The following is a 16,596-nucleotide window of genomic DNA, read 5'->3' on the forward strand; positions in this document are numbered from 1 at the left end:
GGGAAGCCGAGGCAGGCAGATCACTTGAGGTTGGAGTTCGAGACCAGTCTGACCAACATGGAGAAACCCCAACTCTAACAAAATTACGAAATTAGCCAGGTGTGGCGGTGCATGCCTGTAATCCCAGCTACTCGGGAGGCTGAGGCAGGAGAATTGCTCGAACCTGGGAGGCGGAAGTTGCAGTGAGCTGAGATCGTGCCATTGCACTCCAGCCTGGGCAACAAGAGCAAAACTCCATCTCAAAAAACAAAAAAATTTTACTAAGATGTTATTTGCCTTTTTCATGCTCATTCTCTTACAGTGGAGTTTCCAGGGGCCACATAACTTATGATATCACAATAGATTTAATGTGAAAACAAACAGGAGAAACCAGCTTTTTTCTACTAAGCCACGCCAAAAGCGTAAAATAAGATGACTTCCCACTACATTTTTTAAATTATTCTAGGAAAAGCACAGTTATTTTTCATAAGATATTTTAAAATGTTCACATGTAATGAGTGTATTATGCATATCTCTAAACTAGTATTTTAATTTCTCAGTTTTAATTTCTAATATTAAAAAACAGATAAAACATACATAAGTAGAAACTCTTTGGGATCTGCAGCAAGTTTAAAGAGTTTAAAGAAGACTGTAACTAAAAAGTTTGAGAACTGCTGTGCTAAAAAACCAGACTGCTAACAGAAAAATAATCTAATGAGAATGCAGGACTTAGAGCAAATGCAGAATGACGCTAGATATGAGCAACTCGCCGCCCGCCCCCACCCCCGACCCAATTCCTATATATCATCCCTAACCCAAAATTAACATATTTAAGAAATAAACAAGATTTTAAAGTTCATGAAATTAGTAGTACTAGATGACTAGTCAGACATTGATACAATACAACAGTCTTTTAGGAAGAAATCTAATTTCTAAAATGCAGAATCCTACACATCTCATATCTAGATAAACAGTTAAACCCTACAGCTAACTTTAAAAGCAGGGATGCCTGGTTTGTGGTCCAGAGTAGTTGGGCTGTATCTCAGTAAAGCAAAGACCCTTATTCAACTCAGCAGAATTCCACTACTGGGCTACATTTCAGTTGTTCCCAAGACCCACAGAACTAGTCATTTGAGGCTTATAAGAGTTCATACAAAAACAAATGAGTTTAACTGAATTTGCCTTCTATTCTTCAGTAAACTCTACTACAAAAAAAAAAAAAAAAAAAAAAAAATCAACTATGATGACACTAAAGTAAATTAACATTTAAAAGCCTAAATTAAAAGCTTACCATAAAGTTAGCTCATAATCATTAAATTCTATTATTTTAGAAACAAACAAAGTAAGTCAGTCACAGATAGACAAATGCATGATTCCACTTATATAAGGTACCTAGAATAAGGAAACTCATAGAGACAAAAAGTAGAATAGAGGTTACAGGGGCTATCCTTAGGAGGGAAGGAGCTTAATGGGCACAGAGTTTTTGCTGGAGATGATGAAAAAGTTTTAGGTACAGATCATGGTGATGGTTACATAACATTATGAATGTATTTAATGCCAATGAACTACACATTAATAAATGGCTAAAATGACAAATATATTGTATTTTACCACAACAAACAAACACACAAAATCACCTACCCTATAACAATACTTCCAATTTTACAGTTTTTCTTCCAATACACAAGTATTTCAAAACTGACTTCTTCAGCTAAACACAGACATCTTAACACAACCCAGGCAAACAGTAAAAACCTTATTCAGATTTTCAAAAATCTGATGACTGTTCCTTATAATCTCCTTAACTTCCCTACCCACCAATACGTATGCATGTACTTCAACATCAGAGAAATGCTTTTAAAAAAAAAGTTTCTAAGACATATTACTGTGACAAATACACGTAATCCAATAATACAACTTTCTGGATATAGGTACTGATTCATTTCAACATAGTTAATAAAGAAAACAGGCTTTCAAGCAAAACTGCCTTGGTTAGAATTCTGGTTTTACTATTTTCTAGCTATTACTTAGATGGCTTATGTCCCCACTTCCTCAGTGCAAAATTAGAATAATATCTACTTCAGATATTGTTCAGGAATCAAATGAGTTAATACATGGAATGTGCTCAGATAGTACCCTGAAAAGTTAGCATCCAATAAGTGTTAGCTATTATATCTATTATTACTCAGAAACAGCATGAAACCACTCTAACGCATTTCTGAAAAAACTTGGTACAGTGGAAACTATTTTCTGATTCACGAGAAAATGAAATAACACATTTTCTGAAAATTATAAAAGAACTAAATTAGCCAGTATTTTTTTTTCTTTCTTTTTTTTTTTTGGTGAGATGGAGTTTCGATCTTGTCACCCAGGCTGGAGTGCAATGGTGTGAGCTCAGCTCACTGCACCTCTGTCTCCTGTGTTCAAGTGATTCTCCTGCCTCAGCCTCCTAAGTAGCTAGGACTACAGGTGTGCGCCACCATGCCCAGTTAGTTTTTTTGTATTTTTAGTAAAGATGGGGTTTCACCATGTTGGCCAGCCTGGTCTTGAACTCCTGATCTCAGGTGATCCTCTTGCCTCAGCCTCCCAAAGTGCTGAAATTACAGGTATGAGCCATCATGCCTGGCCCAGTATTTGTTTTCAAGCTACTATTAGTATGGCTGCAGGGAACCACGATAAATACTTTTGCACTTCCAGACATCTCTTCCTTCTTTATTGTATTCTAATACATAAATCTCCTCTACTCTTCATACAAATCTATTATGGCCAGAAATACTTTGCGCTCTCTGTGTTACTAGCAAAGTTTCATATATGTTTGTAGGTGTGTATTTAAGGGGGAAAGGAGGCAATATGTTTCTCCTCTTCTGTGAACTATTTGACAGTGAAAGTTCTTCAAATGAGCGTTATCTCTAACACCTTATAATTGTTAAACAGTAACTATCTACTTACACAATAAGCCCTCTGTAAATCTGCAAGAGTCAATCACAAATTGTATCATCTAAACCAGGGAATTTCTTTCTAAGAATGAATAATAATAATTATGCTGGAATAGAAAGTATAGGAATAGAAAGTATAAAGTAGGACTCTTCCAGGCAAATCTGGAGGTATGGGCACCCTACTTATTTAAAAAAAAAAAAAACTGGTAGCATCCTAAAATATGGGAATAAAATATCATTACTATACTTATCACATTTTGGACTTTAGTTTTAAAAACATTAGAGGTCTAATGTGAAAAAGGTAACATTAAAATACATTGAAATTAATTCTTTACAAAATGTTTTTTCCATTTTCTTTTGATTATTTCTGAAGAAAGCAAAAAAAACAAGACAGTTTATCTAAGAAAAATGGAGTATCTTTTAAGGCAATACTTTAAAAAGACTCCTGAATCATAGCTTTCTTTCATTAGCTGCTTATGATTCTTAAGGTGATTTAAATTACAACAAACTACAGAACATAGTGTAATCATGTGGTTCTGTGGTAAATGGCAACTGAAAACTACAGCTTTAAGCATGGCAGCTGGCACATATCTATGCAGCCGTACTGTTATTCAGAGCTAGTGCCCATCCTGATCGAATGTACCAGGTATGAATCCGAAAATCATCTTTGCTGTTATGGATACATACACATGCCGTTAACTCAATTAGCAAACACATTAGGAAATGCCAAGTACATACAAGACCACTATGACTAAAACTGTAAGGAAACATAGCTAGGAATACATAGCTTGTATGCTCCCCAACAGCTCACATTCTACTGAAAATAAGGAGCAATTCAGAGAGTCTCAACTTCAAATATGTGGTTTTAAACAACTGGTATCCTGCTCAGCATATATACCAGCATTAGAATTCATTTGAATCTGTACTCATTAAATGCTGATTGAACAACATAGAAATGTAAACCAAGAATAAGCATCAAAGGAAATCTGGATTTTAAAATATGGAAAGCATGTAGCTGAGAATTAAGCAGAAAAACAGATTAGGCAAAAGAAAAATAATTAGCCGCACTCTATAGTATAATGTCATTAATAACCTAAACACTATTCAAAGATTTGTTATACTTATGAACAAAGGTTACATGAAAAAGAAATGGTCAGGGGCAGTGGTTCATGCCTGTAATCCCAGTACTTTGGGAGGTTGAGGAGGGCAGATCGCTTGAGGTCAGGAGTTCAAGACCAGCCTGGACAACATGGCGAAAACACCATCTCTACAAAAAATACAAAAAAGGCCAGTATGGTGGCACATGCCTGTAGTACCAGCTACTCTGAGCCAAGAGGATCACTTGACCCTGGGAGGTGGAGGTTGCAGTGAGCCGAGACCGCACCACTGTACTCCAGCCTGGGTGAAAGAGTGAGACCCTCTCTCAAAAAAGAAAGAAAAAAAAAGTAATTTTATCACTTTGAAAAAAAGTAAACTCCCAGATAATGCCACTGCCTATCTATAGCAATTACTTCTGTAGCAATATTCTACAGAGTTTCTGAATATTCTTATACCAGTTAAGTATTTGTTGTTATTAATTCATACCAATTCTGCCCTAGTTACTTTAATAATTAGTACTAAACATATAAAATGTTAGCCATCTGGGGAAATACTCTATTAGTAAATAAGGAAATCCTTTCATTTTGTCATTTGTGACAACATGCATGAACCTGGAGGACACTGTGCTAAGTGAAATAAGCCAGACGCAGAAAGACAATTACTGTACAATCTCATTTATATGATCCAACTCATAGAAGCAGAGAGTAAAATGGTGGTTACCAGAGGCTGGGGGCCATGGGTGAGGGAGGGGAGATGATTTTCAAAGGACACAAAAGTTTCAGTAAAATGAGAAAAAAAAGTTTTGGAGCTCTGCTGTACAGCATGGCAATTATAATTAATAATTGTATATTTCAAAACTGCTAGGAGAGTAGATTTCAGAATGTTCTCTCCACAAGAAAATGGTAAGTATGTGAGCCAATGAATATATTAACTTGATTTAATCATTCTACAACGTAGACATGATCAAAACATCACACTGTACCCCATAAACATATACAAGTAATACCGTCAATTAAAAATAAAATTTTTAAAAAGATTTTTAAGAATAAAAAAGAAAATTACTTCAAATCACTTACTACCTAAGTAATATTACAAAGGAATCCAACAGGATTATTAACACAAACATTAATAATTTTTTAGTATCATTAATCAAATATGTTAAAACATTAATTATTTCTTTTATTTATCTAATTCTTTTTCAGAGGACAAAGGATTCATATAGAAATCACAGAAGTCCTCATTTTGAATCACCTAAGTCCCCTTTCATTAGGTTAATACTCAGCATATTAAAGACACAAGAACCACAATTCAGTCCCAACTAATGAGTGGTTTCTGCTCAATCTATTTGTTGGAACAAGAAATTCACTGAATTTAGAAATACTAATGTTGTCTAGAATAAGGACCTCAAACCTATATTACAACCTCCTCCTTCCTCTATTTTTGAGACAACACACCCTCTAAAGCCACAAGTCATTTTTTCATATTTTTCCATATTTTTTGAGAGTAGAGGTGACAGTGGAAGGAAATCAAAGGCACTGAGGATGAAAGACAGAAGCAGTGGCTGACATTTAGAGGCCAAGGATGAACATGTTAGGGAAGGACTATTCAGACCCTGTATTTGGTTCTGTACTCCGATCACAACTGGCACCTTAAAACAAAGAGAGCTCTCTCGCAAATAAAAGTGAGTGAGAGTACATGGCTCTCCAGTATAAACTGATTTCATTAATAGGAAGTAAAGCCTAATACATGTCATTCATGTTGCCCTGATGAGGATAAGCAGCTATTTTTTCATCATTTACTACTAGCTTTCTCCCTGGGAAGAAGTTATTATTCTTAATCAATCTTGTTAGTTTCATAAAAACTTGGTTAAGGCAGATAACGATTAAAAACAAAGTAAGAAAGGCAACCAGATGAAAAATTTAAATAAAAATAAAATTTGGGAATTATTTGTGAGTTTATTCTCTATCACCACTAACCTGGTTTTTAATTAGTAATCAAAAGTAGCTATAAATATGATAAACATTTATATCACTTTTGTTTAAAAGAAGTAAATACCAGGCACCCAGTAGCAGTCTCCAAAAAGGAAACCAGTATACAGAAGACTAGACTGAAATATTAATTTCAATCTCTTCACAAGATAAAATGTTTTGATCTACTCCCATCCTAAAAGTATCTTTAATGTTTCTTTTAAAACAAATTAACACTGGTAAAGTTTATAACTGAGTATGGATTTATACATATCCTATTAGCAACTTAAGTTTGGGGATCATTATCATATTTTTGAATCACAAGATTGGTATCTGTATATTCTTCTCAATTTTAGAACATTGTCTCTTTCCTATATTGTGAAATAGCAAGACACATATATATCTGTTTCAGTGTGAATCTGTTAAAGATAAATACAGTATCTATTACTTTTAATGTAATGCAATCAAGATATTATTTTAATTGTCAAAAATTAAAAAAAAACACTCGCAAGCTATTTTTCTTTCAAAGACAAATGTCTTATTTACTATTTACCCGGTGGTGGAATCAGAGGTGGAGCAGTGCTGACAGTCGGAGGAGGTGGAAGGAATGGAGGAGGTGGAAGGTGAGTGGGAGGAGCTCCTGGAGGGAAAAACGGAGGTGGTTTGCTGAAATTGTTGTCTACTTCAGTAGCAGATCTTTCAGAAAGGACCTAAAATTAGAACACAGTTAAATAAACAGATGCATAAATATTATGTAAGATTAATCTTAGTAAATTAACTTCATTTAATCTAAGAAACAAAGTAAAAGGTAGTTTAATTCACATATATGTATTTTTGCAGGGAGAATAACAGTTCTACATGTGTGATATGTGTATACATATGCCTATGTGAGCATATACACACATATACTTTTAAAAATCCGCATATTCAAACCTTAAACTGGCTCATTACCAAAAATTTCTTAATAAAAAGTAATTAAGTAATAAAAGCACCCCACACAAGAAAAAAGTACTTCATAAAGATCATTTAACAAGTATTATCTTTGCCACCCAACCAAAGTTAAAGAATTCAATTAAGGCAATGTAATCATTAATGACAGACACTAGCCTTAAGAAATTAACATGGCAGCAGGTCAGCCATTCACTGTACGAGGGCCTGTCATCAACAGGTTGCAGAGTAAGAGACTGTCAGGCATGCATCAACAGACTGCAAGCAATAGGCAGCAAGATATGTAAATAACTTTATCATGTGAGCCTTGTAACTTTAAGAACAGGGTTTATTCTTGAAAAATAAAGCAATGTTTGCAAAATGCTTATTTGTGTGAACAGGTTAAGGGACAGACACCGTAACAAGCACCCCAAACCTACTGAAATAAAACAAGCAAACTGGCACCTCAAAATCTGGATTTTTGGTAAGGTCCCCAAGGATGTGTAAATAAATTTGGGAAAGACAGCCAACATAATATTGTATATTTAATTTATACTTCTCAGATCCTTGCTGACTAAAGCAACTTTTAAACACACAATCCCTCTTTCTATTAACGTTTCCTACATTTAAGTGCAGTGTTTTTTGTAGGGCTTATGCTGATAAGCTATTTCTTTAAGTATTTATTTTGAGAAATCATGGCATTTTAATGGTAAGAGGAAAGGAAAAATGGACTAACATCTTCCACTATAGAAATGATTTGCCTTTAAAGATGCTAAAAGGAACATTTTACATGATCAACTTATCGAAGGTGAGAATAAAGTGCTCTGGACATTTTCAAAAGGACTCAGAAAACAGAATAAATAATGAAAAAAGTATGGCCAAACTGAATAGCTGGAAGTCTCAGTTATTAAAGTTCTAACATCAATTATCCAACTTACTGATAATTCACCTCCCCTCATTTTTTCACTTAAAGGAACTCTACACCTCCCCCAGAAATGTCACATTAAATAAATTATGGTATATTCATCCAGTGAAGCTATCAGGAAGATATTTTAATCATATTTTAAGAATATGAAAACATACAAATAATTTTTGATGGGGGAAAAAAGTATACACAGAAATATAATAGTATCCCAATTTTGCTTAGTAACAAGAGATGTACCAGCTGTGGTTATCTTTAGGTGGTAAAATCACTGGTGGTCTTTTATTTTTCAATCAGCGAACCTATATACAAGTTGAATATTCCTAATCCAAAAATCTGAAATCTGAAATGCTCTAAAATCCGAAACATTTTGAGCACCAATATTTTATCCCAAGTGGAAAATTCCACACCCAACCTCATATGTGACGGGTCACAATCAAAACTCAGGCCCACTACACAGTTTATTCAGGGTTGCCAAAGGAAAAAAAGATTATCATAAATTAACAAATCATTATAATAAATTAAATAACGTATTTATGAAACATAAATTTCATGTTTAGACTTGGGTCTCATCCCTAAGATTACATATATACAAACATTTCAAAATCTGAAAATTTCCAAAATCTGATACACTTCTGGTACCAAGCATTTTAGATAACAGATATTCAAACTGTATTACGTTTCTATCAAGGAAAAGGAAAAATCTCTATTAAAAAAAGATTCAGAAATTACAAATTCTCACTGGAAATGCCTTTATAATAAAGGATGACTCATTCCACATTTTAAATCTCTTTGTATCACCTAAAACACAGCACAGCACTATGACTATCTATTGAATAAATTAAATTAGAATGCTGATATCATCCTTCAATTTAAGAAAATACTAAACCTGTATGTTGCTGTTCTCATTTGCCCGTCGCCTTCCTTCTACTCGGCTGATAGTTATAGTCTGACCAATAACATCAATTGCCCCAGGTAATCTCCTGTAACATAAAAATTGAATCAATTCAGTTTCACCTAATTACATGCTTAAAAAATAATAAAAGCAGTAAGAGAGAAAAACAAAATGTGTTTGCAATAAATTTTAAAATAAAATCAGATCACAATACACACTGAAAAACATCCCTGAGTTTAAGCTCACTACTTTGCACTGTCATAAACATTTTTATTAATAAGCTAGAACCAACATATCCAACAATGATCATAATGTTAAGTTTTAAGTCTCTGTAGAGCTCTTCTTCTAAACTTACTAGTTTTAGTAGTCTCCAAATAAATTTATCTTTGTGAAATTAAATAAGACAGCAAATGCTAGACAAATGGAAATTTTGGGGCCACTACAATTGTAACACATACTACAGTTCTGTTACAGAAACCTTAAATATTCCCCAAAAAGGCCTGAAAATATTGCTCATTTTAACACACACAGGATATATTCCAAGTGTTAAAAAACATAAGAAAGGAACCAGTTTGCCATTTCTGATAACTTGCATTTAGATAGAAAAATTCAAATATTTAAATACTTGCCTTACCTCTATTTACAATCTTTTTAAAATTTATAAGGATATGGAAAAAACAGTCTATCATAAAACAATGCTACGAATTTAAGAGAAAAACCTAGTAAGTTGTATTTTAAATAATTAAAATAATGTTAAAAGCTATTATGCAGATGAAGGACTTTATAAAAGTATGCATGCCTAAGACAATATAGAAATCACTTGGAGAAATAGGCAATGAAAAACAGATGCAAATTAGATGGATTTTTCTTCATCTAGATTTCAGTTCTGCACAACACTGCCTTTAAAACTTTATAGAAGGAAAACAATTAAAACACCATAGATTCTTCTACAGTCACTAGATTAGGCTCCTAAAATGACAAATAACAGCAGCTACCATTGGTTGGATGCCAAACCTTCATTGTATCTAAACCTCACAAAAACTTAAAAATTACTGTATACCTGTTAGAGACAAGCCGTGGTCCAAGGTGAAATCACTGACCTAAGCATGAATTAAAAGGCAAAACTAACTTTCAAACTTGAGTCTTTCTGATCCCAAAGACTACAGACCTCCCCTCCCCTTGAGCTAGGTTTCCTTCCAGCAAGACAATTCACCTTTGAGAAATTTAAGACTTTTCTGGAAATCTTGAGTTAGGAAGAGTTTATCTCAAGTAGACCTTGAAACACTCCACTAATTATTTTGTGCTAACAAAGACAGCCCTATAAAAAGTATATCATGACATCTGAAATGTTTTCAAGTACATAGTTCCCACTTACCATCTCTTGACCATTTAAGACTTCCCTTCTCTATAATTTTAGTACAATTTAAAAATGTTCAAGCCTCTCTAATTTTATGCCTGAGTCATTGACTTCCTAGATTTCCTCATGATCCCAAAGATAAAGAATTATTTCATTGGAAGATTAACATATCCTCCAATACAGCTGAGGAAAGATCTTAATATTCATGTTACAAAAATCCAAATATCTCTATGATAAAACAAATATTGCTTCAATTTCTTCCGTATAATTCAAATTGCAAAGCTATGCCCACCATAACTGCATTATCAAAGCACATGCCATCAGCCCTCTGATATACAAACATTTCACATTCCAACATCCTACCAAATACACGTGTGCATTCTGAGGCCATAATTTCCTCTCCGTTAATTGCTGCCCTCCATTGTCAAAACCTTCACTTTCACTCTATTTCCTTTTATACTGTTTTCTATTGCCAATCACTGGACTCTCTCCTTCGCATTTTTAAATTTGTTCCCATCAAAAACAAATTCTACCAAATTTGTTTGGACTTGAAAGTCAGATAACAAATTCTCCAAATTGTTAAAAGTGGTAAAAATTAGATCCAGATATAAGACTAACTTTCCTGTTGAGGGGAAAATTTTCTATAGCCTGTCTTTTACCATTTATTTCCAAGGATCTCTAGTTTTCAAAAAGTCTGGGACACATGGAAGTATTCATCTACTAAAATGTACCCTTAAATATGGTCAGAAGTCTAATTCGTTTTTTTCAGCTTTAAATTGATTTTTTTGAATCACTAAAGATTCAAAATGGCATTTACTATGTTTCTAAAAACATATAACTGAGAAATCAGCCTTAACAAGTATATCCCTAAAGGGAGTTCAGAAAGTTACAATTCTCTACATTTTCAACACATCTCCTTGTGCCCGTATTTTTTAACCACATCAACTGACTTAATCATATAAATGAAGCTTACCGTTTTGTTCAGAAATGTTTTACAATAGACACACAGTATGTACCAGAGTAACAAAAAGCACATAATATCTAACACTGACAAATAATTTAAAAATATTAATATTATTCTGATGCTGCATTTTGGAAAAAAATATTGAACCATATTATTCCATGAAAGTTCTTAATGGACAGCTTTTTCTTTCATTGCTTAAGAAGATTCAATAGAGTTTCCCTATGAGGAAATCTACTGTAACTTAGGAGTTCCACAAAGCGTAGGTTTAATTAGGTCAACAAACTTGTTCAGTAAGGTAGACAGCTAATGCTATTATCAAAATCTCTTTTCCATATTGGACTCAATCATCTAGTAAAAAGCTAAGAAATTAATCACTCTGGGTGTCTGACAGTTTAAACAGGCAGTAAGTGTTCCCAAGACCTCTACCCCTCCTCCTGGCACAGTAAATGAATATAAAAATATCTCTGAAGTTACAACGCAACTTCAGTAAATGAATATAAAAATAACTCTGAAATACAAAAAATTATGTTTTGATGATTCTGATGTCCAAGAAAGAATCCGAGGGCTCCCTGCAGAGATGCAACAGAAAGTTTGAGATGACAAATCAGAGCTAATAGAAGATAGACAAAAGGCCATAAATTGATCTCTGAAGGTCAGGCTCATGCATATAATCTCAACACTTTGGGAGCCTGAGGTGGGAGGATTACTTGAGTCCAGGAATTCAAGACCAGCCTGGGCAACATGGCGAGACTCTGTGTCTACAAATGATTTAAAATATTAGCCAGGCATAGGAGCACATGCCTGTGGTCCCAGCTGTTCAGAGGGCTTAGCTGAGAGGACTGCTTGAGCCCAGAAGATGAAGGATGCAGTAAACTTTGATTGCGCCACTGCACTCCAGACTGGGCAACAAAACAAGAGCCTGTCTCAAAAAAAAAAAAAAAAAAAAAAAAAAAAAAAAAAAAAATCTCAGCTGCTTTTTCTTGGCAGCCAAAGCAAAGGACATCATTAATAACAAATGTCTTTAATGTGCATAAGATTAAAACAAAGCTTTTGCTGTAAGATTGTTTTTCCTGGTAATGACAGCTAGTATTTATGGAGCACCTACTATGTGCAAAGTAAGCACTGTTCTAAAGACTTTATATGTATTTAGTCTTCATGATAAACCCATAAGGCAGCAACTCTCATTACTGTCATTTTACAAATGAGAATAAAGAGAAAAAAATTCTCCTGAGTCTAAGAGAAAATGAGTACAAGACTACAAAACACAGTAAGTACATTTTACACAGCAATACAGTACCAGTACCCACATTACATTAAAAACTAAAAAAGGTTCATGAAACAATACTTAAAAAAGGAAAAACAGTGACATTAAGATAAAATGTGATTTTATTAATATTTAAATATAGCATAGGAAAAAAGCAAAATAATACAAAAACAAGAAATACTGGTTGGGACCACCAAATTGTTTCACAATCCACTAATGGACTGCAATGTCATGTTTTCAAAAATATGGAAATAAACTCTCCAATATTCCTACCAAAAAAAATTGAATTTTACAGAGCTGTTTCTCAAAATGCTCTTTAACGCGGAGTGAAGCACAACAATGCCCAATTCAGTAAGAGCAATTTAACCAGGGGAAGCAAAACAACGTGGTCTGCATATCTAGCCCTCTTAATAGTCAGGCTTGATCTAATAATCTGTGCTTCTGAGAATAGTTCAAGTTCTTAACTAGCTACATGGTTCTCTAAAGAAGAATTAGGACATCCCTGATGTCTAAATAAATATATATGTATAGATGTAATTTTCAGGCAAAAGTCCAGAGTTTACAGCAGATTTTCAAATTATTTTGCTTGAAATATTGCTTGAATTATTGCTTGAAAGTTCATAACCATATTGTAAAATAATGGATGAATCACATATCAATGTAGACATCTATGAATGTTTTCTCACAGAAGGGCTTCTAATAAGAGCTGGGCAGCAAACAGTTCAAAGGTCCATTCTCTGAGAAAAAGCCTAGAATGTAGCTACCTCTAATTCCCAACTTGAAAAGAGGTGCACTTGTTATGACATTTAATTCAGGTCACATATGTAAATAGATGGCTATAAACAGTTCTGCATGGAAATTGTGTAGCATCTTTTAAGCAACTTGAGGAAAGAGAGGAGCCTTAAAAGATATATAGACACAGGATGGGAAGGTAAAACATTTCAGATGGAGGGACAACTATGAGCAGAGAGAAAAGATGGAGGGGGGCAGATATGTGCACAATTTCTACTTAGCAAATATATTACCTATCCAACTGCTTGCAACAGAAGCATCATGCACCTTTGATAGTGGTTACCAACCAAAAGACATTAAAAGAGGCAGAAAATGTAAATTAAATGAGAAACACATAAAGAAAAAAACTGTGGGGCTGTAAAATGCTATGCAAATATCAGCTCGCATTAACTACATCTATCATTTTACTTAATTTTTATGCCAACCCAGAATCAAGTCTCTAAATCAGTCGTTCTCAACCTTGCATGCATATCAAAATCCTGATGATCAGGGTGTACACCAGACTATTTAAAATAACACTTCTGGGACCCAAGCATCAACACTTTTTTGAAGCTTCCTAGGTAATTCCAATATAGTCAAAGTTGAAGACTACAAATTTAAGGGCATGTTCAAGAGACTGCTAGACATTTTGTTTCCTCCAGAAAGAACTTTTAAAGTAGCTCATAAAATATTAATATTTATTTATTTCACAAAATTTTAAAGTCATATCCACCAAGGTAAGAATATCATTGATTACATATTTTTCTACTGATCTTTTAGTTTTGCAGTACTTGAGCCCAGGAATTCAAGATCAGCCTGGGCAACATGACTGGTCTGACATGGTACTGTTTCTATACCTGTGTGTACGTTTTACTTTCACAAGCACAAGGATAATTTTCTCTATAAATATATACATAATTTATAAAGAAAATATATTCTAATGTTCGAGTAACAATTTATCAATGAAAAATCCAGTCCAGAAAAAGAACCTAGTCTAAAATAAAAATCACAGAATTCAAAACACTTTTCTAGACATACAATTTATTTTCTATCGGTACTATATTTAAAGAGACTGATAAAGCCCACGATAAAAGAGGAGATCTGACACTCACTGAGTGTCTGATTTGTCTTTTTTTTTTTGAGATGGAGTTTCACTTTTGTTGTCCAGGTTGGAATGCAATGGCACGATCTTGGCTCACCGCAACCTCCGCCTCCTGGGTTCAAGTGATTCTCCTGCCTCAGCCTTTCGAGTAGTTGGGATTACAGGCACATACCACCATGCCCAGCTATTTTTTTATTTTTATTTTTTTTAGTAGAGACGGGGTTTCTCTATGTTGGTCAGGCTGGTCTTGAACCCCTGACCTCAGGTGATCCGCCTGCTTCAGCCTCCCAAAGTGCTGGGATTATGGGCATGAGCCATCACGCCTGGCTGATTTATCTTTCAAGCCCTGAAATAGGTGCTTTCACAGCTTAGAACTGATTTAATCCTTACAAGTACATCACATTTAAGGTATATGGGCCGGCATAGTGGCTCACACCTGTAATCTCAGGTGTGATTTGGGGATCTGGGAGTTTGGGAGGCCGAGGCAGGAGAATCACTTCAGTTCAGGTGAGATCAGTCTGAGCAACACAGTGAGACCTCATCTCTACAAAAAATAAAAAATTAGCCGAGCATGGTGTGCATGCCTGTAGTCCCAGCTACTTGGGAGGCTGAGGTGGGAGGACTGCTTGAGCCTGATAGTTCGAGTTTGCAGGGAGCCACGATCTCACCGCCACACTTAACCTGGGAAACAAAGTGAGACTCTGTCTTGAAAAAATAAAAAGTAAAGTACATGTCCAATTAGTTTCATTTTCACATATGTGGAAAGAGGCTCTTTTGCATTATAAAGTGGCAGCACCAGGATTCAGGCTTAGCATAACCAACTTCAAACCCCTTCCCTTCTTCTTCAATAGTGTTTATCATACTAATTTCCTGGGGTCTGAATTTTTAAAATGTCAATTTTTAAGCCCTATTTAAAACAAAACAAAAAACCTTGAATGTTTAAAGGTGAAATAAGCCCAAATTTTACTCACTGGAGGACACAAATGTGTTCAAAAGTGCAAACAAGTTTACTCACTTTTGTATAGAGCTTGGAATAAAGCTCTACCTTCCATATTTATGCTTAATTTCATGCTTTTAAATGTATCAATGATAGGAAAAGATACAGCTCTACAAGAAACTTAAAAAAACAAACAAAAAACCACAAAGGCCTTCATATGTCCAATTACATAAAATCTTACAAACTACACACTATAGCAACATGCATTCAGAGCACTTGATCAAATGCTCCAAGGTACAGGCACATCTTTTCAGTACAGTGTCTCATCAAGACATAAAAGGAGATAGAGGGAGAAGTCATTCTTAGATATAATGTTCATTTAACATTCAGTTTTATTATAAGTATTGTTTTAATATAAGAAATACGTGCATGTTTAAATGTATTTGTGATTTAACGTTGAAAAGCAATTTTTACTATTCATTCAAGAGTATGAATCAGTTAAAAAGCATTCTAATATAGGAATATAAGCTAAGAAAAATAAACTATCACTTGAAAATTAAGAGGAACAGAACTTGGTAACATAAAATAGAAACAAAAAAAAAAAAAGAAAAAAAAAACTGTGCATTAGGATATGTTTACAGCAATTATCCATACTACCAGTTTCAATTTCCTGCACTCACTAAAAGTGCTTCATTCTTCTAATTAGTTTCACAAGAGTTAAAATTTGAATTTATAAAGCAAACTTATACCAATAAAATGCCATTGTTAATACAGACAGATTTAGCTTGAAGAATATTGTTATAGTTTGAAAAACACTTATAGATTTGGCTTGAAGAATACTGTTAAAGTTGGAAAAACACTATATTATGCAAATTAATAGTCACTAGCATATGATAAGGCCACAACTTCAAATATAGTAACTGTTATTTATGTATTTATTTATTTAGAGACCAGGTCTTGCTCCGTCACCCAGGCTGGAATGCAGTGGCACGATCACAGCTCACTGCAGCCTCACCTGTCCAGTAATCCTCCCACTTTATACTCCCAAGTAGCTGGGTCCACAGGTGCACACCACCATGCCCAACTAATTTTTGTATTTTTGGTAGAGTTGGGGTTTTGCCATATTGCCTATGCTGGTCTCAAACTCCTGAGCTCAAGTGATCCACCCACCTCAGCCTCCCAAAGTGCCAGGATTACAGGCAATGAGCCACAGCGCCCAGCCCAAATATAGTAACTTACGAAAAAGATCTTAATCTTATTTACTTGCTCTTTACAAACATTTAAGCAATGCCTCAAACTCCACACTTGTCAGTTACATTAACTACAAGAGCTGGAATCTAGTTTTTCTTACACTACCAGAGAGTGAGAGTGAGAGAGTGGGTGTGTGTGGTTTAAGAGGAAAAGTAGCCTGAGAAAGAGAGAGAGTTGGGGGGTAGAGAGAGAGGGAGAGGGAGGGGGAGAGTGAGAGAGAGGGAGG

The 16,596-nt window shown here is 34.5% G+C and overlaps 1 protein-coding gene across 23 annotated transcripts in view; it reads right to left on the reverse strand.

The window, feature by feature from the left end:
* FIP1L1 (factor interacting with PAPOLA and CPSF1) overlaps positions 1 to 16,596 on the reverse strand; it is a 75,025-nt gene that overhangs the window by 22,778 nt on the left and 35,651 nt on the right. For all 23 annotated transcript variants that reach the window (XM_031935349.1, XM_031935351.1, XM_031935353.1 and 20 more), the window contains 2 exons: positions 8,719 to 8,812; positions 6,534 to 6,690 (listed from right to left, as the gene is read on the reverse strand). In XM_031935349.1, the coding sequence (XP_031791209.1) occupies positions 6,534 to 6,690; positions 8,719 to 8,812 (251 nt within the window). The remainder of the gene's footprint in view (positions 1 to 6,533; positions 6,691 to 8,718; positions 8,813 to 16,596) is intronic.

Source organism: Piliocolobus tephrosceles, chromosome 3 (assembly GCF_002776525.5).
Source record: "Piliocolobus tephrosceles isolate RC106 chromosome 3, ASM277652v3, whole genome shotgun sequence".
Taxonomy (NCBI): domain Eukaryota; kingdom Metazoa; phylum Chordata; class Mammalia; order Primates; family Cercopithecidae; genus Piliocolobus; species Piliocolobus tephrosceles.